The sequence below is a fragment of the Peromyscus leucopus genome, chromosome 4, assembly GCF_004664715.2.
Source record: "Peromyscus leucopus breed LL Stock chromosome 4, UCI_PerLeu_2.1, whole genome shotgun sequence".
In the NCBI taxonomy this organism is placed as follows: domain Eukaryota; kingdom Metazoa; phylum Chordata; class Mammalia; order Rodentia; family Cricetidae; genus Peromyscus; species Peromyscus leucopus.
Window position 1 is genome coordinate 63090551 of NC_051066.1, and position 24698 is coordinate 63115248.

A 24698-nucleotide genomic window follows, 5' to 3' on the forward strand; every position below is an offset into this window, starting at 1 on the left:
TGTATGTGTGTGTGTGTGTGTTTAACTGTTACAAAATGCTAGTACCTGGTGATGGTGGCACATGCCTCTAATCCCTGAACTTGGGAAGCAGAGGCAAGTGGATCTCTGACTTCAAGATCAGCCGGGTCTATAAACAAAGTGAGTTCCAAGACAGCCAGGGCTACATAGAAAACCCCTGCCATGAAAAACCAAACCAACCAAATAACCAAACACAAACCCTACCTAAACCAAAACATAACAAAAAGCTAGTCCTAGAATCAAAAAAGGTCTGTAATAATCCTTAGGCAATTTTAGAGGACTACCCCCCAGGGAATGTTATTAAAGGGTATTTGATGTGAAATATAAAGCATTGTGAAAAACATTCAAAACTGCTGTTTGAATTCAAGAAAAATATCTCTCTTAGATTCTGGATCACATGTTCAGTAGCTTCCATTTTAACCCTTAAAGTGATGCAAACATTTAAGATACACACATAATTTTTTGCAAACTGTCTTTGCTACCATGACCCAGCCCAATTTTCAGGGTAAGGGGTTTCTCATAACAAATGCATATCTATCTGTGAGTCCAGTGCTTCCCATGAAACCTTTAACTTTCACATTTGCATTGTAAATACAAAGAAACATAAAATATAATTAGTTATGTATTATAAGAAAATGTTTTCATTCTCTTAGTCAGCTTCGTTCAAATTTCTGTCTTCTGTATCATGTACAATTTGAAGATGAAATAAACATGTCATTCTGATTATTCTAAATAATAACCCATATATTTGTCCCCACTGATATGCAGGGTAACTTCCTTAAACTACCTTGAAATGGACTCACACTTCTCCCTTTAATTATTCTGCATCATTCAGAACATGGGTGCCTTTATTTATTAAACGTGCTATCTATGCCTAAAAATATTGTGGTACTTTAATTTATTTGTTATTGTCATTTTCATGCTTATTTTAAAAAGTCATGGCATCATAAAGGACAAATGACACCTGTCCATTAAGCAGGGAAGACACAACATAGCTTGTAATTATGTAATGGAGACCAAATCATGAGCTCTCAGCCTTTTTCAGACTGCTTCATAAGGACTGGGTCAATTAGCTGCCTTTTGCTCCCTCTGGCTTTATTGCTTTTTTTGTTTTGCTTTGTTTTAGAACATTGCATAGTAAGAGCAGTAAAATAAAAAAAAATGGAAGATAATTTTATCACATCTAGAATAGAGTAATATTTGAATGACAGTTTTAAACATAAGTGGTTTATTTAGGTTGCAATCATTTAGGATGCTTTCTTTTCTTAGCAGCAGAAGTTGTGAAACAAAATAATATTTATGTAGAAAAAGAGACAGAATTGTATATAAGGAATAAATTGGTAAATTATAACTTATTTTCTCTCTTTTTGTTGACAAGTTTATCAGGTTAAAATTTGAACATAGTTTCTTAATTCCTAAACCAGTAAGTTAATAATTAAAAAGTATACATTTAATTCAAAAAAGGGAATTTAGCTTATTAATGAAAGAAAAAATATATACTTCCCCCATTTAGGAAAATTATGACTACACTTTACTTGGTTGCATTCTCTATAATTCTCCAAATAAAAATAAAACAGAAGACTAATATTTCTTACTTTTAGAATGATGCACAAATGCAGAAAATGATAGTAGTGAGAAGTAGCAAGAGTGGAATACAAACTTCTACTTGCATATAGGAGAATAAAAGGCACAGGGCCCTTGCAATGAAAATATGAGTGAGATCACTTAATTCATGTCAGAAGACACATTGAGATGAGAAATCCTGTTTTATGTATACGTCTTGATGCAAAGAAATCATCTCTGGAGGAAACTTCTGATTCAAAGGCTTTAATGTGCTCATTATTGAGTTTCTCTGTTTCTCTAGGGACTTAGGAAACTCTTAAGCACTTACTGACTCCCTCAAGACTTTCCACTTCCTGAGTTCTGTAATGATTAAAAGTACAGTCAAAGGAAGCAGACACATAATTTCTGAAAAAACATGTAAACATGAGCCAAAGTTACTAATAGAAAATTAGTAGATTAGTAGAAATACTTATGGATCCTTGAGTATCAACATCATAGCAAGATATGGCAAAGTACATCTATGTCTTGACTTCATTGGATGACACAAATCATATCGAATAAAAGCACAGCTACTCATTTAGTTGCTTTAATGTTTTCCTATCCCAACATGCATCTGCTTATGTCAAATTTTGTGAGCATTTATTTACCTTAAATCACCTCAGGAGAGAATTTGAAAGTAATCTCTCATGTTGTTCGTGTGTGTGTGTGTGTGTGTGTGTGTGTGTGTGTGTGTATATCTATTTTTACAAAATAACATTTAATGTCATCTTAAAGGTATTTATTAATATATTGTGAAAGCTAGTAGTGAGTAGTATCTTATACCTGTAACCACAGCTATGAACAACAGGAAGTATGAGACAGGAGGATGACTATGTATTCTAGGAAGCCAGGTACGTGAAGTGAAATCTTGCCTCAGAAGCAGATAAACTAACAGTATTGATTAATCTTAAGCAATGAACTTTGGTGATATTCTGAGGTAAAACAGAAGAGTACTCATTCTCTTTGTGCAATCCTCTTAGTAAATGGGGCTTTCTGTGTTTTATAAAATATAATTTACTCATAACATAAATATTATGAATAGAATGATATTTACTAGAAAAATATTATGTTTTCTTCAATGGAAAGTTTATCAATGATAAAACATTTCTCAAAAACTTTAAAATTGTCTTCACATCAGGCTCTTTTGTTGATAAGAACATCAAAATAGGCTTGGGGTGGTGCCACATGGCTTTAATTCCAGCACTCAGGAGGCAGGGGCAGGCAAATCTCTGTAAGTTTGAGGCCAGTCAGGTCTACAAAGCTAGTTTTAGGACAGCAAGGGCCATACAAAGAAACACTGTCTCAAAAGATGAAGAAAAAAAACAAGCAAACAAAAAACTAACAAATAATAAAATGTAGACAAAGTTCTAAGCGGTCTTATTAAATAAAAAACAGGGAGCCAAATATAGGGGTGAAAGCCTTAGAGATCAGGGAGATAGGAATAGCACCAGCTAACCTTACCTCACCACACTGCAGCTTTTAAAGTGAGCTACTTCCTGTGTGCCCACACCTTTATTGCTTTTCTGTCCTGCCCTCTCATTGGCTCTTAGCCCAGCTACCTCACTTTTGTCACTGCCTGTCTGTATAGACCTCCAGGTCTCTATGGTTGGTGGTACTGGGATTAAAGGCATGTGTCACCATGCTTGGCTCTGTTCTCTAGTATGGCCTTGAACACACAGAGACCTTGCCTGCTAAGTGATAGTATTAAGGGTGTGTGTTACCACTGCCTGACTTCAGTTTACTTAAAATGGTTTGCTATTTCCTCTCTGTACAGGCAAACATTATTAATTAACATACAAATAAAATATCACCACAATAAAATGCATAAAAATAATTAGACTCAAGACATAAAAATTGGTCTTTTATCTTGTTTTAATGCTTTGAAATTATGTTCTTAAATGAATATAGTTAAACTTGGAGAGTCTATTTGCCAGTTTTCAAATACTCAAATAGATTTCAAAACAGAGATATATTTGGGGAAGAGAGAAGGGAGGGGAAACTGTGGTTGGGATGTAATATATGAGAAAAGAATAAATAAATATATGAGAAATGAATTAAATACATGAGAAAATAATTAATTAAATAAATAAATAAACAGAAGAGAGAAAGAAAAGAATTTTACACTTAAAAGCATTGGCGCCGGGCAGTGGTGGTGCGTGCCTTTAATCCCAGCACTTGGGAGGCAGAGGCAGACGGATCTCTGTGAGTTCAAGGCCAGCCTGGGCTACCAAGTGAGTTCAAGGAAAGGCACAAAGCTACACAGAGAAACCCTGTCTCGAAAAACCAAAAAAAAAAAAAAAAAAAAAAAAAAAAAAAAAAAAAACCTTGGCATGCAGAGCACTAATGGTACTTCAATTGAATTTTGTATAAAGAAAATTAACACTATTCAACTAAGTATTAAAAACATTTGGGATAGAAACTAACTTTGCTTATAGTAACTCAGTGTTTATTTAATAATATACTTAGTATATGCATTTGCTATAGTCTAGTAAGTAGGCTTTTTAAAGACATATGAATATTTACCTATAATCCTAGCACATAGGATGCTGGACCAAGTGCATCATGGGTTCAAGGCCAGACTGGGTTTCAGGGTTAGACCGAATCTCAAAACCAATGTTATTTGATTAAATAGCAATCATTTTATCATTATAATTTTATAAAAATTGATGAAAGTGTGTTTTCTAGGAAAATCACTGTCACAATTGAAGCATTGATCATTTCCATAGACTACCCAAATCCATTCTTTTACATCCAAGAACTCCCTACTTCCTGGCTTCAACCTCCTGAACCATTTTAAAGTCCAAATGTGAGACATGCCATTGCAGAAAGTATTTTTTGTTGTTTTATTTTTATTTTCTATATTATGTAATTATGATTTGATTGCTTACATTACTTAATTTACACTAAGTATCTCGGGAGAACTGGTTTCCTGGTTTCTTAGAGATTCTCAGCCCCTTATACAAAGCAGTGAAAATAAGTACACATGTGTACTGGCATTAAATAATGGAAGGAAATGTGTGCATCCAGCTTTAAATAACACGATTTGTATTTAAGCTTTCTCATTTCAAATTTGATCCAACATTCAGATGTACAAATTATACACCTGCACAAAAAATATTTCTTTTCATTTGAACACTCTGAAGCCCATGATTGTGATGAGAACTGAGTTATCCTTTATTAACAGGTATCACTGATCGTGGGTGGCCAGCTCCCATGATATGCTCTAGGGCAGTGAATAAGAAGACCTCAGAGTAGTGAGGGTTTAGAAAAAAAATCTTATCTGAGGGCTAGACTTTTTCTGTCTAAGGACTATTTAGTGACAAGTTTCTATCTATATGACTGGAAAATAAGGAAACACATGCTTTCTGATGATAACGTTCTCTTTTACTTCATCTTAAAAATGGTCTCTGACCCTTTCTGTCTCCACACATTGTGTACATACAACTGCATATCTTTACATATATACAGCTCTACATCTCTATACACAGTTACATCTATTTTCACATGGCTATACATCTTTCTTTTACATACATTTCTCTTCTGTACCTCTTTTCTATACAGCTTCATTTTCCTTGCCTCCACACAGTTACAAATCTCCTTGGCACAGTTACATCTACACATTTCTTCTCTCTACTGTTACATTCCTTCACATATTACATCATGTCTTCACTTCACTCTTTACTCACTCCTCTCATTCATTCATTCTCATCTTACTGTCACACTTCTTCTCTGACCAACTTTGGACAATTATATGTTACATTATCTCTCTGTCCATTCAGCTACATCCCTCACTTAGCATGCACACCTACACATACTCACACACTCACTCTTACCCTCTGCCTAGCTCTTATACAAGTCCTTCCCATCATTTGCCCTCATTCATTCTCTCACATTTCTTAATTCTTCTTTTTCATCTCTCAGCACACACACACACACACACACACACACACACACACACACACACACACACCACTCACATTCTGTAGCAGCTCTCACATAGCTCTACACAGCCATCTCTCTCCACACCACCACTGATATCTCACAGCCAAACTCTGGACAATTATAAGTTACATTTCCAGAGCCCTACCCATTCTTGTAACACAAGATAAGTCACATAGTTTCTCTTAGGCTAGTAATGTCACATTGACCCATGCATGTAGCTCAAAGTTGGTGTGGGATCCCAGACAGTAAACAATTCACTGAAATTTGAACAGTCAGGGTAGGTGCAGAATGAAAACTAATGCAGGGAGCTATATCTCAATGTAAACGCCCTGGCCTTGATTTAGCAATAAACAATGCCTTGGAATTATTCTCTGTGTTTATTCTGCATGGGCAGCTACTCTGTTTTGAATCTGCTCTGAAATCCAAAATGAGCTGTCTGTGTAAAACGCTGTCTTTGTGACTGAAAACACTATGTCAGTCTGAGTAATATAAAACATCCTAGTATTATTTCTATGCATCAAAATTATACAGCCTAAACAGAAATAATTTCCCTGAACATCCACAGTTATATGTGTGCCCAATAAGTGTAAAACACATCACCAAAGGGCTGTGGAAAGTACCCCACCGCTAGCGGGGTGGTGGTGGCACACGCCTTTAATCCCAGCACTTGGGAGGCAGAGCCAGGAGGATCTCTGTGAGTTCGAGGCCAGCCTGGTCTACAGAGCGAGATCTAGAACAGGCACCAAAACTACAGAGAGAAACTCTGTCTCAAAAGAAAAAAGAAAAAAAAAAAAAAAAAAAAAAACAAAAAAATAAAAAAAAAAAAAAATAAATAAATAAAAGAACCCCACAGCTGTTCTTTGTAGGGAGGCATAGCAGTGGCACTTGAGAAAGTTACAGACAGGAAACAGCCAATCATTTATTGTCAATAAACCCATGGCTTTGCTAAGTTGGGGCCCCCAACAAGGAATCATGCGTCTGGTGGGTCGACCTATTAAACACTTATTGTTACTGCTATAACATTCCCAAGCTGTCCGCAAGTAGGTGCATAACATAAATCATTATCTTTATTTCTTTGTAACCAATATTCTGTTTTCTTATTGTTGTTGGGAAAACAACTCATTTGTTTTCAACATTCATCTCAGCCACAACAGAAACTTGGCTGGTGATGATATTAATGCAGTACAATATCTACCTTTCAACAGGACACCAGCATCACTTTGCTTTGTGCGAATTTTGCACAAATTTCATAACTCAACCAAGCTTCATGCACTTTCTGCTAATTTCACAATTTAACAATTTTCTTCACACTGTGTTGGCAGATGTGTGGAGGAATGACCAAAACCTTCCTTTCCATTTCCCTTTCAATTCTCATAATGGGTAAATGTATTCCCCTATCTATTATTTTTTTTTCATACACTATTGTACGTACATAGATAGTAGACTATCTACTAGAGCACGTCTCAGGAGCCGTATTCCTAAATAAAACTGAATTGTATTCCCCAAGCAGCAACACCAATAGCAACGTCATTTAAATTTCATTAAAATTATGAACTACATAAGTCCACTCACTATTTCTCCTCTTTTTAATACAGTACTTGAAAAACTAGCTAAACCCATATGACAAAAGAGGTATATTAGAAGAATACAAAAAGGAAATTAGGTAAAATTAACATTATTTGCCAACCACATAAATAAGACATTACAAAGATTTCACTAGAAAGCTTCTAGAAAGGACCAGAAACTCCAGAAAAATAGATTTCAAAGCTTAATTTACAAAAATCTATAGCCTTTGTAAATATTAATAACAGGGGTTGGGGACTTAATTTAATGGTAGAACACTTGCTTACCAAACAGTTTCAAGGCCCTGAATTTGGTCCTCAGCTCTAAAAACGAAGACAGTAGAAAGACTCCCATTCACAGAAAGAGTGAAATTCATCTAATTTCATCAGAGTATCCACATTTAGCTATACAGTTTGTCCAACACATTTGTTGAAAATAGTCTGTTTTCCTATGCAGAGTTTCAGATTTCTGTCAAAAATCAAGTTCCTGCAGCAATATGGGTTTATATGTGGGACCCAATTATATTTCATTGAATAAGGTGTCATTTTTGTCCCAACATCACACTTTTATTTTTATCTCTATAGCTCTTTAGTATTACTTGAAAATAGAACTAATGAGACCACCAGGAGTGCTTTATTTTTAAAGATTATTTTGGCTGGTCCAATTCTTTGATGTTTCCAGATGAATTTTGAATACTTTCTTAATTTCTATGAATAAATTTTGATGGAAATTGCATTGGTTCTATAGATTCCTTTTGGCAGGATGATGATTTCCACAATTCATCCTATTGATATATGACTATTAGTAACCTTTCCATTTTCTTGTCTCTAATTTCTTTATTCAATGTCTATCTTTCATTTGCTTGGTTAAATGTATTCCAATATGGTTTTCAGGCTTCTGTGAATGGGATTGTTTCCCTGATTTCCTTCTTTGTATTCTTAGAGTTTGTATACAGGAAGATTATTGAGTTTTTCCTGTTATTTTATACTCCCATTACTTTGATGGATACATTTAACAGTTGAACAGAAGTGTAGAGAATAATTATCTTTGTTTCTGATTTTAGTTTATCTGCTGTTTGTTTGTTTGTTTGTTTGTTTTTTGAAACAGGGTTTTGTGTAACCCTGGCTGTCCTGGAACTCACTTTATAGACCAGGCTAACCTAGAACTCAGAGATCTGCCTGTCTCTGCCTCTTGAGTACTGGGGTTAATGGTATGCACCATCATACTTTGGTTTTATTGTCTACTTAACATGGTATTGTGGTATGTTGCCTTTATTGGATTGAGACCTGTGTCCCTATATCTGAAGAATGCCAAAGTTTGATAAAAAAAAGATATTTCAGTTTTGTTATAGGTCTTTTTTGCATCTAAGGAGATAGTCATTTGGTTTCTGATCTTGAGTCTTTTTGTATGTGATAGGTGTTGCTGGAGGGCTTCTCTCCAGGTTCCCCAAGCCCTGCAGTCCCATAGTCCACTTATAAAATAATCACTCAAACGCTTATATCACTTATAAACTGTATGGACATGGCAGGCTTCTTGCTAACTGTTCTTTTATCTTAAATTAACCCATTTTTATAAATCTATACCTTGCCACGTGGCTGGTGGCTTACCGCGTCTTTACATGCTGCATCTCCTGGCAGTGGCTGCAGTGTCTCTCTCCTTCTTCCTGTTTCCCCAATTCTCCTCTCTCTTTGTCCCACCTATACTTCCTGCCTGGTCACAGGCCATCAGTGTTTTATTTATATAGAGTGATATCCACAGCAGATAGGTTACCTTTACTGATTAATATATGTTGAACCATCTTTGTGTCTCTAGAATGAAGCAAGCTTGATCTTGATGGACAATCTTTTTGATGCATTCTTGATTTAATTTGCAAGTATATTATTGAAAACAATTGTGTGTACATTAATCAGGTAGATTACCCTATATGTTCCTGTCTAACAAAAATTACATTGAAGAGTTCCTTCCTATTCTACTTCATACAATAATTTATGGGTTTTTGGTGTTATTTTCTTTGACCCCAGAATTGAGAGGCAGAGGCCCAGGGTTCTTTGTGAATTTAAGTTTAGCCTGTTAGTTAGTTAGTCAGTTAGCTAGTTCAAGGGCAGACAGGAATACATATAGAGACACTACCCCCTAAAGAAATGATACTGTTTCCCTCACAATAATTAACTTGCCAATAGCTGCTCATCTAGGAGGGAACCTAAGGTCCCCTCCTCCATTCATGTTGGAGAATTTAATTGGCTTGGGCTAGTGCAAATCTTCTAAAGTAAATCATGCCTCCTGTGAGATCATGTGTGTTAGAGGCATGTAATGTTCAGACCATAGTATTTCACAGCTCTCCTTATCATCCCCAGGATCTTATATTCTTTCTAATCCTGATTAGTGGTGCTTTCTCAGTCTTGTGATTTGAATGACAGATTTATGTAGATGTCCCATCCATGTGTTAACTGTTCCAGTTGCTTATTCTCAGATTTTTGACCAGTTATTAATCTCTTCATTCACTACAACTTACTACAATAAGAAGCACCTTGACCAAAATTGAGCACAGCACATATTTGTTGCCGCAAACACAAGTATACATAAGGCAGCTTGACAATATTATCATTGATAAAAACAAAAACAGTATATTCTTCTTTAAGACCCATGGCCTTTGAGCTATTATTTTTAACCATCACTATAGTATAGGCCTCCTGTGGATCAGGCCCCAAATCCATGCAGAAACAGTTTATTTATACTTGTAAATAGTCTTGCCACTTTTGTACCAGTGGCCACATCTTTTCTGGTAGGTTAGAGTTGTCACATATAGGGTCAAGTTCTGGATAAATCATTGATGTATTTTTCCCCAGCAGTGTGTATAGAATGTTCTAGTACTATAAAAGCTAAGCAGAATGGAGGGACTTTTCTGATTATTTTGAGGTTGATTTCTCGATGTCTTATAACCAAATGTTTTCTGATTCTCAGCAGTAAAGACCTTTCCACCTAGTAATAGTGAACAAGAAAAAACAACATTAGGCTTAATGGATTTCATTGCCCATGGGCCCTCCTTTACCAATATTTTATATAGATATGATTATTTTTATCTAAACTGAAAATTTTTATGCTTACAGTGGTATAAATCAGATTTCAAGGCTACAGATACAGAAAATCTACACACATGATTTATTTTGAAATTGCTTTTATTTATCTCTTGAATAACAAATATGGCAAGCATGTTTGAAAATATTTTGTATTATAAGATTTGCTTCTTATCACCATGTGTTGAATATTTTGAATTTGTCCTGCAGTGGTGATGCACGCCTTTAATCCCAGCACTCAGGAAGCAGAGGCAGGCAGATCTCTGTGAGTTCAAGGCCAGCCTGGTCTACATCCCTGGCTACAAAAAGAAACCTTATCTTAAAAACAAAACAACAACAACAACAAAATATTGGGGTCATATTTCATTCCCTTCTTTTCAATTACTATCTTACCAAATCATTCATTAAAAATATTGGTTGCGGCTGGAAAAATGACTCACAAGTTTAGAGTGATAGCAATGTTTTTTTATTACTGTCATTTCATATCATGGCCATACTTTCAAAAGAAAAGAAATAAAGGTGTTAGAAATATGAAGAAATGGTAAAACCAGCAATATTGTTACTGCATTTTAGTATTCCAAAAAGACTGTTTTCAAGATCTATAATTTTGTTCTAATGTGTATTAGAATATCTGATCATTCTTCTTTAATGACATGTTCATACCCCTTCTCTGTGCTTGCTTTTAAAATATCTCACCCTGACTGTGATCATATGTCTCAGCATGGGATTATGAAGGAAAGAAGCACTCATTTGTCATGTATGTACCTTTCCAGTAGATTTTACTTACAATAAATAAAATGTAAGTAGAATATTGAATTGTTAAATGTGGATGAGGAAAGTGCTGCTGAATCTGAGAAAGGAGGAAGACCCCATGGAGCACAGAGAGGTCGTGGTGGGTAGAGTAACATGGACTATAGTGGAAACAGTTCGAGCAAAACAGAGGTAGGAAAAGATTGCTGTGTTTAAAGGAAATAGCATGAAAATGTACTGTGCTGGCTGAGTGTAGAAGACTTACAGAGGGGAGGGGAGGAGGAGGTACCATATGACTGAAAATTCATGGCACAGTTAGCTAAATGACTTAAAATAGCGAGAGACAGAGAGAGAGAGAGAGAGAGAGAGAGAGAGAGAGAGAGAGAGAGAGAGAGAGAGAGAAGAAAACAAAGAAGTATTACATAAATACACATGACTCCTTTTCCACTTTTACAGTATTAAAATCTGTCTCTGCAAACTTCAAAATTAAATATATCATTGATTCTGTTGGAAAATGATGTAACTAAGAGGTTCTCTTTTTCCCTCTGATTTAATGCAAAACTTCCTGTAGATAGAATGATATATCTACTTTTTTTTTTTTTTTTTTTTTTTTTTTTTTTTTTTTTTTTTTAGTTTAACAAAGTTATGTATTTATTGCGGTTGCTTACAGTACCAGGTATGATTACAGGACAGGTATACCATCTGAAAGTCCCTTGGGACAATTTACGAGTAGCTACAATACTGAAGCATCTCACTTGCAACACGGGTAACTTAGGAGAACTGCACAACTAGATGTTAATTGTTAGAATAACCTTGAGGAGGGGCCTTATGAGCCCCATGAGCCAGCCTAAATGGATGTTAATATGCCTGATTCCGAGAGGATCTTCTGCAGGGTTTTACAGCAATTCTGAAAAAAGATGTCAATTATCATGTCTAATCAGCATCCTAGAAAAAAATAGTAACACAAAAGATACATTATACATCCATATGTGATAGCATCACAAATATACATGTGAGCAGGTATTTAGCAATGTTAAATGATAGTTCTCTCTTGGGATAGTGAACAAATAAAAAGTCCTGAGCAGGTTGGAACACTGTGTTAAAGTAAGAATTTTGTTACCACTTGAGAGTGACAAAAGCAAATAGTTCACGCTATCGAAAATTGTACTAATTAACTGAAGTCATGGTGGAAAGAGAAAAATATCTTATTGAAATTTATGATTTTCAAATATGAACATCTTAATTTAGTTTGTTTTGTAAACATAGATGGAAAACAATGGCATTAGTGTTATTGCATAGTAGGAATCTGTGGCTATTATGTTGAACTAAATGATGTTGTAAAATAAATTTACTTAAAAAAAAAAAAAAGAACAATGAAACTCACCAATTTGGTCCTGGTTCTCATACAATTGGAGCAATGTGCAATATGCATGTATTATTACTTTTGCTTAATGTGTAGAGGTATGAAATATTATAAGCTAAAATAATAACAGATGTAAAGAAGTGTATATAATAAAATATATTCAAGTTATAAAAAAAACAAAATTTTTTCCTACTATGCGATATATCTACTTTTAAGGAAAGCTTTTCTCTAGGAAGGGGGAGTAAACACAAACCTACATGTTGTGTAGACTCAGTGGGTACCATTGTTTTTGTGTTGCGTAATACTTATGTGTATGGCTCAAATGTGAAAGAAGCTGCTTTTATTTTTGAGAAGTTTCCCTTTCTATGTTTTATTTTATGCTCACTTTATTGAAGTATCTGAATGTTCACATTTCTCTTTCCACATATCTTAAATAAGGAATGAAACAGCTGTCTCAGATGACCACCCTAAGTGCTAGTCCAGGGTTCAGGGTTGATAACAGAACCTTATTTGTATATTCATGACATGCATGATTATACTCTTTTGCATCATTGTAAAACACATGACACAATCTTTATAATCACTACAGTTTTAATGCAATGAAACTTAAAATATCTTGGTAAAGTTTTCAAACAATTTAGTGTTTCATGTCTTTTTTTCAGACACAGTCTGAAATCAACAATGGAAACATTTCATCTCCATGGCCCTTTTCACAGCATCCTTTACTTCCTTGTTCCTTAAACTGTAAATCAGTGGGTTCAACATGGGAACCACCAGAGTATAAAATACAGATACAACCTTCTCTTGTTCTAAGGAGTATTGGGAGCTTGGTTGAATATAACTAAAGCTGACTGAACCATATAACAAAGTCACAGCTGTCAGGTGGGAAGCACAGGTGGAAAAGGCTTTACGTCTGCCTGCTGCTGAGCGGATCCTCAGGATAGCAACAACAATGAAAACATAGGAGACCACCACAATCAAGAGTGTGGTCATGGCAATGACTCCAGAGAAGATCAGAAGCAACAGTTCATTCATGGAGGTGTCAGAACAGGACAGCTTCAACAGTGGAGGAAGGTCACAAAAGAAATGATTGATGACATTTGGTCCACAGAAGGACAGCTTCATTAAGCCAATAGTATGTGTCAATGAGTTGATTACACCTCCTATGAATGAACCAAGCACCAGCCCAACACAAACCATTTTAGTCATGGCCACTGTGTAAATTAAAGGGTTTACAATGGCCACATAACGGTCATAAGCCATAGCAGCCAGCAAAAATCCTTCTGTGGTAACCAATAATGCAAACAAAAAATATTGCACAGTGCATGCAAATAATGAGATAGTTTCTTGCTCAACAAAGAAGTTCATCAGCAGTATGGGTGCAAATACTGAGGAATACCATGCATCCACAAATGACAGAGACCTAAGAAAGTGGTACATTGGTGTGTGGAGTTTAGGAGTCACATAGATCAGAAAGAACATTCCCAGATTACCCACCAAGGAGATGAGGTATATCAATAGGAACAAGATGAAGAGAAACACCTTGAGTTCTTTACGATCTGTCAGTCCCAAAAGGATAAACTCAGTAACAAATGTGAAGTTAACATCTGCCATGTACTTGTGAGTCTTGGTATCTGTTAATAATAGGAGATTTGGATAAATTGGCAGTAATAGTATAGCAGAAATATCTTAGGAATTCCAATCTAGATATATTATCTGTATTGGAGAATTCGCTCCTTGGTTGTCCTGCTAGTAAATATAGCTAAGGCATCTATAATTTCCTGAAACACAACATTTGCCTCTTCCACTAAAATGTTTTCATAGATTTAAAAAAATATTAGATTCATAGCTGAGGGATCCATTTACATGCAATTATGTAGGTATACAGAGAGTTAAATTTAAGTTACTGGTTTCAGCATGTAAATCCTAATTTATTAACCTTCAAAAAATAAGTTTGAAAATTCAACATGCATTTTCATTCAAATTGTTCTTAATACCACACAGTTTTACTATAGTAATGTCTAACTTGGAATATATCAATACACCTATTATATCAACTAGTGTCTCTTCAAAAATAATAAGACTATTTTGGGGGGATGAAACTCAATGATGTAGCAGTTGCTTAATTTGCTCAGGATTCTGGTATCAATATATAGCTTCTACATAAATAATAAACTATAGAGTAGTATTGTGATGGTATCCTACATATGCTGTCAAAATTAGTTACTATTGTACATGTCTATACAATGTGGGGGAGGCATTGTACAGAAGACTTCATTCATGTTAGACAAGTGCTTTACAGCAGAGACATTGGTCTTTGTTTTTGAGGTGTTATAGAAAGGAGACTCTTAGAAGCAAGAACCCCCAAAGGGGTCCTTAGAGGATAGTCAGAAGCATTGGGTTCTGAGAATTTCCCCTTCTGTAAATGGTATCAAAGAATGCTTTGACCTGTAGCAACCAAGAGTCATAAAAAATAACACAAAATTAGTGTTTAATATTTGATAAAAAATACTGTATTTAGTCTCAGGAATCTGATGTTTAATTGGTGTTGTTTTAAAAATAATATAATCCCATAAATTAAAAGAGACATGCAAAACAAAGAGATAATTAACCTTTGCATTCATTCTGAAATGCATATTTTAGAGTACATTGTATCTTTTCTGTCTAACTATAAATATCTTCCTATTAGTAGACATTTCCTCTGAAACATTTGACTCCACCTGCATGGTGGAGGATTTTCCACACAGGACCCAGTTAACTAAATTGCCTCATGATCCCTATAAACCAGTTACAATGTGAATAAGTGTTTTAAACATATTAGTTGTAGTGCAATTGCTAAAGGATAAATTAATTGATAATCTTGCTAGATTGAACATCCTTTAATTCTGGGATCCCTTTCTTTATACAGTATGTAAAACATATAAAAAGAATCATATTGTAAGTGGATTGATACAGTAATAAAGACAGAAATATTACATTTAGGTTATTTATAGTAATAATTGAATAACATTCAATTATTACTATAAGTTTTATATATATAGGGAGAGACTTATTATTTAGATTACAATTATTTCTTTATGAAGAATAGCCTTTTGAATGAACACACTGGTTTATGAAGTTCTACAACAAAGTTGAATTTCATGTAGAAGAAGAAATAGAAATATAGACTAAGAGGTTTGAACTGATGACTAAATTACAACACATCCTAGCTCTGTAACTTGATGAGTTTATCACACTAAAATTCTTCTTATGTAGGATTATATAGGACTAAGACTAAGGGAGAAATGATGGAAATATAATAATTTTAAAAAGTATCCCTGCTCACTGAAAAGTAACTTATTTAAACAATGTGTAAATGGAAGGATCAAATAAACAAATTTAGCTTATTCATGGAAGGAAAACATATTCAAAATCAGCTTATAAGGAAAGTAGTGACCACCCAATATAGAGCTGTCATTCATTATAATGATACCAAACCAAAATTAGAACAATCAAAGGTCCTTACTTTTGAAATTGTGTGTAAAATCAGTTAAAGACTGTTCAATAGTAGCGTTGAAATTCAAACTTATCTTTGCATAAAGGAGAGTCAAAAGCAAAGAACCCTTGGCATGAAAATAAATGTGAAATAATTATAATATGCAGAAAACACATTCATGCATATATGTGCTTTGGTTCAAAGGGAATAGACTCCCTGGAGTTAACTTCTGATGCAAAAGATGTAATACACATACTATTAAAAGTTGTTATTGTTTCTCATGGGAATGAAGAAATTATCAAAAACTTAAGGGCTTCCCTAAGGCATTTCATTTGAGGGCTATTATAATGAATATAAGAAAATGGGAAGAGAGTATGGTAAAACTACAACAATGTGATTTATGAAAAAAAGCAATAAGATGTGCACAATTGTCTTACTTTAGAATTTATTTAGAATGGATTCCTTAGGCCAGTGTCACAAATGGAAAGCAAACACAAACACAAATAAAATTGCTAATGAATCTTTGATGAGAAGAGAAAGACATAGTAAGATCCATTTCTATCTCTTGAGTCATCAATGATTATAAAGAAATAAAATAAAATCCTAGCTAACACTTCAGTTGGTTTACAGTTGAATTTGATTTGTACAAAATTTATATTAACATTACTATAATTTACCTAGAAAAAATTTTTCTGCTTTCTTTGGGGAAACTACTTTTTAATTGTATTTGAGATTATAATTATAATTATAACATTTCTCCCTTCTCTTTCCTCCCTTAAACCCTCTCACATAGTCCTCCCTTTTTTCCTTCAAATTAATGGCCTCTTTTTTCACTAATTGTTATTGCTTGCTTGTATATATATACATATGTATTAAATATTACTGGCTTAGTCCATATAATTTCACTTGTAGTTATGTTTCATGGGCTGACCATTAGGCACTGGACAATAAATTAGTGTGCTCTTCTCTGTGGAAAATCACCTCTTTATTTCCCAGCATTTCCCTGTTGCCTATAGACTTTGTACTGGGATAAGGCCTCATGAACTTTTTTTTCTATTCCACCTTATTGTGTCCATTGGTGTTGTTCTTATTCAGATCATGCTTGAGCAGTTATGTGAGGGAGACATTATGTTCTGATATTACCAGGAGCATATACAATCATTACTTTACTAAACTCTCATTCTCTAAATGTTTGTCCTAATAATCATATATAAGTGTAGTTCTCATTCCTCATCAAGGAATGTTTTCCTGCAACAGATAGAAACCACTAGGAAATACCAACACAAATTAAATGCAGAAATGAGTTCAGTCATAATGGATACACAACAAAACAACTCTTACACCCAAAGCTCAGGGAACATTGTGAAAAAGGAGATAAAAATTTTAAAAGCCAGAAGATCAGGAAGTTTTCATTGAAACTATGTCTCCTTTTTCTAGTAATGTGAGAAGATACTTTGCATCTTAGAATCATTTATTATGAAAGCCTTCTATATAAAAACTATTCTGGAATTACATGAATTAAAATGTAACTGCCCATCACAAAATTTGCTATGTTTCAGAAACTAAACCTTTAATAAAATGAAATTATTAGTACTTGTCAAGGACTGAAGCTATTAATGCAAGAGGATCATGATTTCAGGGTTAACGCGGGCTACCTAGTAATAACCTGTGCACAATTAAAAAGTAGCTAAACCAATATAGCATAATTCACTGGCAGTGATTTCAATAATATCTACACCAGTTTGCACTCCCACCAATAGTATTTGACGGTTTTCCTTTCCCCATACCTTTGCCAGCATTTGCTGCCCTTTATTTTCTTGAACTTAGCCATCCTGAGGGAGATTAAGATGAAGGAGGTTTTAGAAGGTAACTGTCTGATGGTTAAGTAGGTTGCAAGTTTTCAAAAAGCATTTCTAAAATAAAAGCATTTCTAATCATTTGTTTTTGTTTTCTTGAGAATATTTTGTCAATCCAATAGCCCATTTTAAATTGAGTTGTTTATTTTCTTGGTGCTTAATATTTTCAGTTATTTGTACTTTCTAGATAGTACTCCTTTGTCAAATGTGTGGCTGCACAGGTATTTTCTTTCCTTATTGGATGCCTCTTAAGATGATTGATCTTATCCCTTGCTGTACAAAAGCTTTTTAGCTTAACTAGATCCCATTTGTTGGTTGTTTAGTTTAATTCCTTTGTTACTAGAATTAGAGTATTTTGTATATATTGACAATTTTACTTCAGAGGAATTATGTCCACTATCAAAATTAAAAATTAAAAAATTCTGTAGATCCCCTAAGCCTACCTTTAACTTCAAGAAAACTCATTTTCTGTTTTCATCCTCAAAGAATCATTGCCTTGAGACACAAAATCCTCCAGCTCTGATTGGACCAAGAGCTCCAATTGGACCAAGAGTGGACTCCTGAGGCACAGACACAGTCAGTACAGATTGGAGCAAGAGCAGCTCCCTCAGATACAGACATCTCTTGAATCTGTTAGAGAAAGAGATGGGCAGATGCCAGTGCAAGAATACAATCAACAACATGAAGAGCAATATGGCACCACCAGAACCAAGTGGTTCTACAACAGCAAGACCTGAACATCAAACATAGAAGAAGCAGAAGGAAATGATCTTAAAAACAACTTTATGAACATGATAGAGGCCTTTAAAGAGGAAATGAAAAATTTCTTAAAGAAGTGAGGAAAACACAAACAAAAAATTTGGAAGAAATCAGTAAATCCCTTAAAGAAAACCAAGACAAAGCAACCAAACAGGTAATGGAAACAGTTCAATAACTGGAAATTGAAATAGAAGCAATGAAGAACATACAAATTGAGGTAATTCTGGAAATGGAAAGTCTGAGTAAACAAACAGGAACTACAGTTGTAAGCATAACCAACAGAAAGCAAGAGATGGAAAAGAGAGTCTCTGGTGTGGCAGATACAATAGAGGAAATAGATTCAACAGTCAAAGAAAACACTAAAGCCAAAAAAGTCATAACACAAAATGTCCATGAAATCTGGGACACCATGAAAAGACCAAATCTAAGAATAATAGGTATTGAATAAGGAGAAGAATACCAACTCAAAGGCACAGAAAATATATTCAACAAAATCATAGAAGAAACTTTCCCAAACTAAAGAAAGAAATGGCTATGAAGATACAAGAAGCTTACAGAACACCAAATAGACTAGACCCTCCAAAAAATGTCCCTTTGCCATGTAATAATCAAACCACTAAACATACAGAATTGTCTGTATTAATCTGCACACCTATGAACACCTGATTTTTGACAAATAAGCCAAAAATGTACAATGGAAAAAAGAAAACATCTTCAACAAATGGCTCTGGCATAACTGGATGTCAACATGTAGAAGATTGCAAATAGATCCATATCTATCATCATGCACAAAACTCAATTCTAAGTGGATCAAAGACCTCAATATAAAACCAGTTACACTGAATCTGATAGGAGAGAAAGTAATAAGTAGCCTTGAACACATTGGCACAGGAGACCACTTCCTAAATATAACACCAATAACACAGATACTGAGAGCAACAAGTAATAAATGGGACCTCTTGAAACTGGGAAGCTTCTGTAAAGCAAAGGACACTGTAAATAAGACAAAATGATAGCCTACAGAATGGAAAAAAAATCTTCACCAACACCACATCTGATGAAGGGCTAATTTTCAAAATATATAAAGAACTCAAGAAACTAGACATCATAATACCAAAAAGTCCAATTAAAAAATGGGCCACAGAGGTAAAAAGAGAATTCTCAATGAAAAGACCTCAAATGTCTGAAAGACATTTAAGGAATTGCTCAGCATCCTTCGTCATCAGGGAAATACAAATCAAAACAAGATACCATCTTACACTTGTCAGAATGACAAAGATCAAAAACACTGTTGACAGCTTATGTTGGAGAGGATGTGCAGCAAGGAGAAGCCTTTTCCATTTTTGGTGGGAGTGCAAACATGTACTGCCACTTTGAAAATCAGTATGGAGGTTTCTCAGAAAATTGGGAATCAATCTACCTCAAGAAACAATGATACTACTTTTGATCATATACCCATGGAATGCTCAACTATATCATAAGGACATTTGCTCGACTATGTTCATTGCAGCATTTGTAATAGCCAGAACCTGAAAACAACTTAGATGCCCCTCAACAGAAGAATGGATTTTAAAAAATGTGATACATATATACAATGGAGTGCTACTAAGCAGTAGAAAACAATGACATCATGAAATTTGTAGGCAAATGGATGAAACTAGAAAATATCATCCTGAGTGAGATAAGCCAGATTCTGAAAGACAAATATGGAACATATATCCACTCATAAGTAGATACTAGATGTAAAGCAAAGAATAACCATACTACAACCTACAGCTCCAGAGAAACTAGCTAACAAGGAGGACACTTAGAGGGATGCATGAATCACCCTGGGAAGGGGAATTCGATGAGATCTCCCTAGTAAATTGGGGGTGAGTGGGAGCAATATAAGGTAGGGGATGGGGTGTGAGAACTTATAGGGATGGTATGGTCGAGCTGGAATAGGGACAGAGTGGGAGAACAATGAAAGAGATATCTTGATAGAGGAAGACACCATGGGAATAGGGAAAAACCTGGTGCTAGGGAAGTTCCCAGGAATCCACAAGAATGACCCCAGCTTAGACTACTAGCAATAGTGGAGAAGGTACCTGAGCTGGCCTACCCCAGTAATCAAATTGTTGAGTATCCTTACTGTCATCATAGAGCCTTCACCCAATAACTGGTGGAAGCAGATGCAGAGATCCACAGCCAAGCACCAGGCTGAGCAAAAGGAGTGCAGTCAAAGAGAGGGAAGGGGGATTCTATGAGCAAGAGGCATCAACATTATGATGGGGAAATCTACGGAGACAACCAAACCAAAGCAGTGCGAACTCATGAACTTTAGATCAACAACTGGGGTTCCCGCTTGGAACTGGACTAGGCCCTCTGCCTAAGCAGGACAGTTGTGTATGTGTAGCTTGATCTGTATAAAGGGCTCCTGGCATTGGGATCAGGCTCTAACCCTGGTGCATGAGCTTGCTTTTTGGAGACCATTACCTTTGGTGTGACACCTTGCACTGCCTTGATGCAGCTGGTGAGGGACTTGGACCTGCCTCAACTGAATATGCCAGGCTTTTCTGACTCCCAATGGGAGGCCTTACATTTTTGGAGGAGCAGCTGGGAGGCAGGTTGGAGAGGAAGACTGGAAGGCAGCAGGAGGGTGGATGAGATGGGAATCCGTGGTTGGTATGTAAAATCAATAAAAAATTTCTTAATAAAGAAAAAATATTTAAAAAAGAATCATCGATGTGTTTTATAGTCTTGTATGTGAGATTAGTGCTTTCACCCATGGCAATACAGACTTGCCTCACCTCTGGAGAATTGTTTCCTGGAGTTCTCACAGAAAACCCAGTCATCAGAGGCTCAGATGTTATAAGGAACAGTGGATTTAACTTACATTTGTCCTCCTCTATTGCCAGAAATTTCTGGATTATTAAGAAAACCTAATACAGTGTAAAAGGATGACAGTACTTGTAGAATAAACCACTTTTGTATTTTACAATATTTTTATTTAAAAGTTTTTTTTTTTTTCCATTTTACATACCAACCACAGTCCTCTCCCTCCCCTCCTTCTGGTTACTCCTCACCTTCCCTCCACTCCATCCCCTATCTTCTCCTCAGAGAAGGTTATGGTGGTATTCTAATTGTACTGAAATGTGATTTTGTTTGTATGTTAATAAAAAAAGTTGCCCAGGGGTCAGAGCTATTAGAGCCATAGACAGAGTGTAGTGGTGGTGGTGGTGGCGGCGGCGGCGGCGGCGGCGGCGGCGGCGGCGGCGGCGGCGGCACACGCCTTTAATCCCATAGATCTCTGTGTGTTCAGGGATACAGCCAGCATTGGAGACATATGCCTTTAAGACCTAGAGGGCTGTACATACAGACAGTGACAAGGCAGTCACATGTTTGGGTTTATAACCAATGAGAAGGCAGAACAAAATACTATGAAAGGACAGACACACAGGAAGTAGCTCTCTTTCGGTAAGCTAGGACCACCGCAGGAGGAAGAGTGAGATTTTAGCTCTGAGCTCTGATCTCTTGGCTTTCTCTTTTACATTGATTCTGTGTTTCTTATTTAATAAGATGGTTGGTTACATCTACAGAAGGTAAGTCCTCCAATGGGGAGTCAACAAAATCTGGCATATCAAGGTGAGGCAGGACCTTGCCCCTCCCCCAGTGTCAAGGCATCCCACCATAGGGAATGGGCTCCAAAAAGCCAGTTCATGCACTGGGGATAAATCCTGGTCCCACTGCCCATGGCCTTATAAACTGCCCAAGCCACACAACTGTCACCCACATCTAGAGGGCCTAGATCTGTCCCATGCAGGTTCCCCACCTGTCAGTCCATATTCAGTGAGCTCTAACTAGTTTTGGACAATGGTCTCTATGGGTTTCTCCATCATGATCCTGACCTCTTTGCTCATATAATCCCTCCTCCCTCTCTGAATGGACTCTAAGAGCTCCACACTGTGCTTAGCTGTGGATCTCTGCATCTGCTTCCACCAGTTACTGAATGAAGGTTCTATGATGGCAAGTAGAACTTGATCTGATTACAGGCAAAGGCTAGTTCAGAGACTCTCTTCACTGTTGCTTGGAGCTTAGATAGGGTCATCCTTGTGGGTTCTTGGGAATTTCCCTAGTACTGGGTCTCTCCCTAACCCCATAATGGCTCCCTCTATCTAAATATCTTTCCTTGCTCTCTCTCTCTGTCCCTCCCCAAACTGGACCATCCAGTTCCCTCATGTTCTCTTGCCACCTCCCCTAATCCCCTACCCCTACCCCCTCTATGCTCCCAATTTACTCAGGAAATCTTATCTATTTCCCCTTCCTAGGGAAATCCATGCATGTCTCGCTTAGGGTCTGCCTTGCTACCTAGCATCTCTGGGGTTGTAATCCTGGTTATCCTTAGCTTTAAAACTATTATCCACTTATGAGTGAGTACATAGCATGTGTTTCTTTCTGGGTCTGGGTTACCTCACTCAGGATGCTTTTTTCTAGTTCCATCCATTTGCTTGCAAATTTCATGATGTCATTGTTATGTTATTGTTGAGTAATACTCCATTGTGTAAATGTAGCACATTTTCTTTATCCATTCTTCAGTTAAGGGACATCTAGGCTATTTCCAGATTTTGGCTATTACAAATAATGGTGCTATGAACATAGATGAGCAAATGTCCTTTTGGTATGAATGTGCATCCTTCGGGTGTATGCCCAAGAGTGGTATTGCTGATCATGATATAGACTGATTCCCAGTTTTCTGAGAAACCATTGTAGTGATTTCTGAAGTGGGTGTACAAGTTTGCATTCTCACCAAGAGTGGAGGAATGTTCCCCTTTCTTCACATCCTCTCCAGCATAGGCTGTCATCAATATTTTTTATCTTAGCCATTCTGACAGGTGAAAGATGATATCTCAGAGTTGTTTTGATTTGCATTTCTATGATGGCTAAGTATGTTGAGAAATGTTTTAAGTGTCTTTTGGCCATTTGAGATTCTTCTGATGAGAATTCTCTGTTTAGATTTATACCCCCTTTTTTTAAAAAAAAAAATTGGATTATTTGGTATTTTGTTGTCTAGTTTCTTGAATTCTTTATTATGACACTGGAGAAAAAAAGCATCATCTTCCTTTATATGTGGATGCTTTCAATCCCATTCCTGTATTTGGAGAGTTATCCATTGTTGACAGTCGAAAAAGTCATTAATTAATTGTTCTATTTCCTACTGAAAGATATCCTATTGTGTTGAATTTAATATGGATTATACAGTCACATATTGAATGACCTTTGACATTTTTGCAAGAGTCAAGTACTCATAGATAAACCACTGTAAGTATTAGACTGTAAGTTTGTATGTATTAATAACTCAGTTGCTTTGAATGCATGTTTAGAAATGGAGATTTCTAACCTATTAACATCATTTACTTCCCCACTAGTTTAAAGAAACACTAATGCCTTCCAGCGATTATCTATAAGTGTCAGTTTTTTTAAACACTTGACCATGGTTATCCTAGTTATTGATAAATACCTTATAAATTATAGTGGTTGTCAATACATATGTTTTCTTAATTACAGATTATCATAGTTTGCTATTGACATATAGAAGCACAGCTGATGTTTATGTATATTACTGTAAGAATTCTTTAGGAGCATATGTGTATAGAACAATGTTTTTTATTAGAACAAGGGTGTAGCTCATGGTATACTTGCCTAATAATTACCAATTCCTGGATTCCATCTCCATCATGTCAAAATATAGTGGGAGAAAAGGAAGGGGTAGAGATTAGGATGGGGGAGAATGAAACAAAGGTACTCTAAGCTCTTGGGAACTCAGAACTGTAAACAAGCACCAATTTTGTTACAGACAGGATGTAATAAAATGATCTTAAGGAAATTAAAAAAAAATTTTAAAGTACTTTATGGGAATCATAAAAGAAACAAAATGTAATTCTGAATGATTTCTCAACCAAGTTAATATATTACATTGTAAAGAAAGATTTCCATTGTAAGCTAGGTATAATACAACATGGTTCTTATAGATATTCCATTACAAGAAAATTTTCATAAATGTTTAAATGTGTTTAAGATGTAAAGATTAAACATATAATATAAACATACATGTGCTCACTTATGTATAAAAATGCTTTAACTTGGTTTATGTAAATACATAGGTATTATGTAAATATTGACCTATTTTGTGATGTGAGAAGACATTTGAATAATAAATAATATAGAGAACAGGATATTGCTTTGGAAATGATGCTGATATTCCAGTAGGAAGCAGTGAGATGGTAAAAGGAAATATCATAAGGTTAAGTCAATCTCAG

The 24698-nt window shown here is 35.6% G+C and overlaps 1 protein-coding gene across 1 annotated transcript; it reads right to left on the bottom strand.

Moving 5' to 3' along the window:
- Nucleotides 1–12987: 12987 nt before the first annotated feature.
- LOC114687450 (olfactory receptor 1052-like) lies at nucleotides 12988–13929 on the bottom strand. Its single transcript, XM_028862101.1, has one exon. It carries the CDS (start codon nucleotides 13924–13926, stop codon nucleotides 12988–12990), a length of 939 nt encoding a protein of 312 aa, XP_028717934.1. The 5' UTR covers nucleotides 13927–13929.
- Between the last annotated feature and the right edge of the window lie 10769 nt (nucleotides 13930–24698).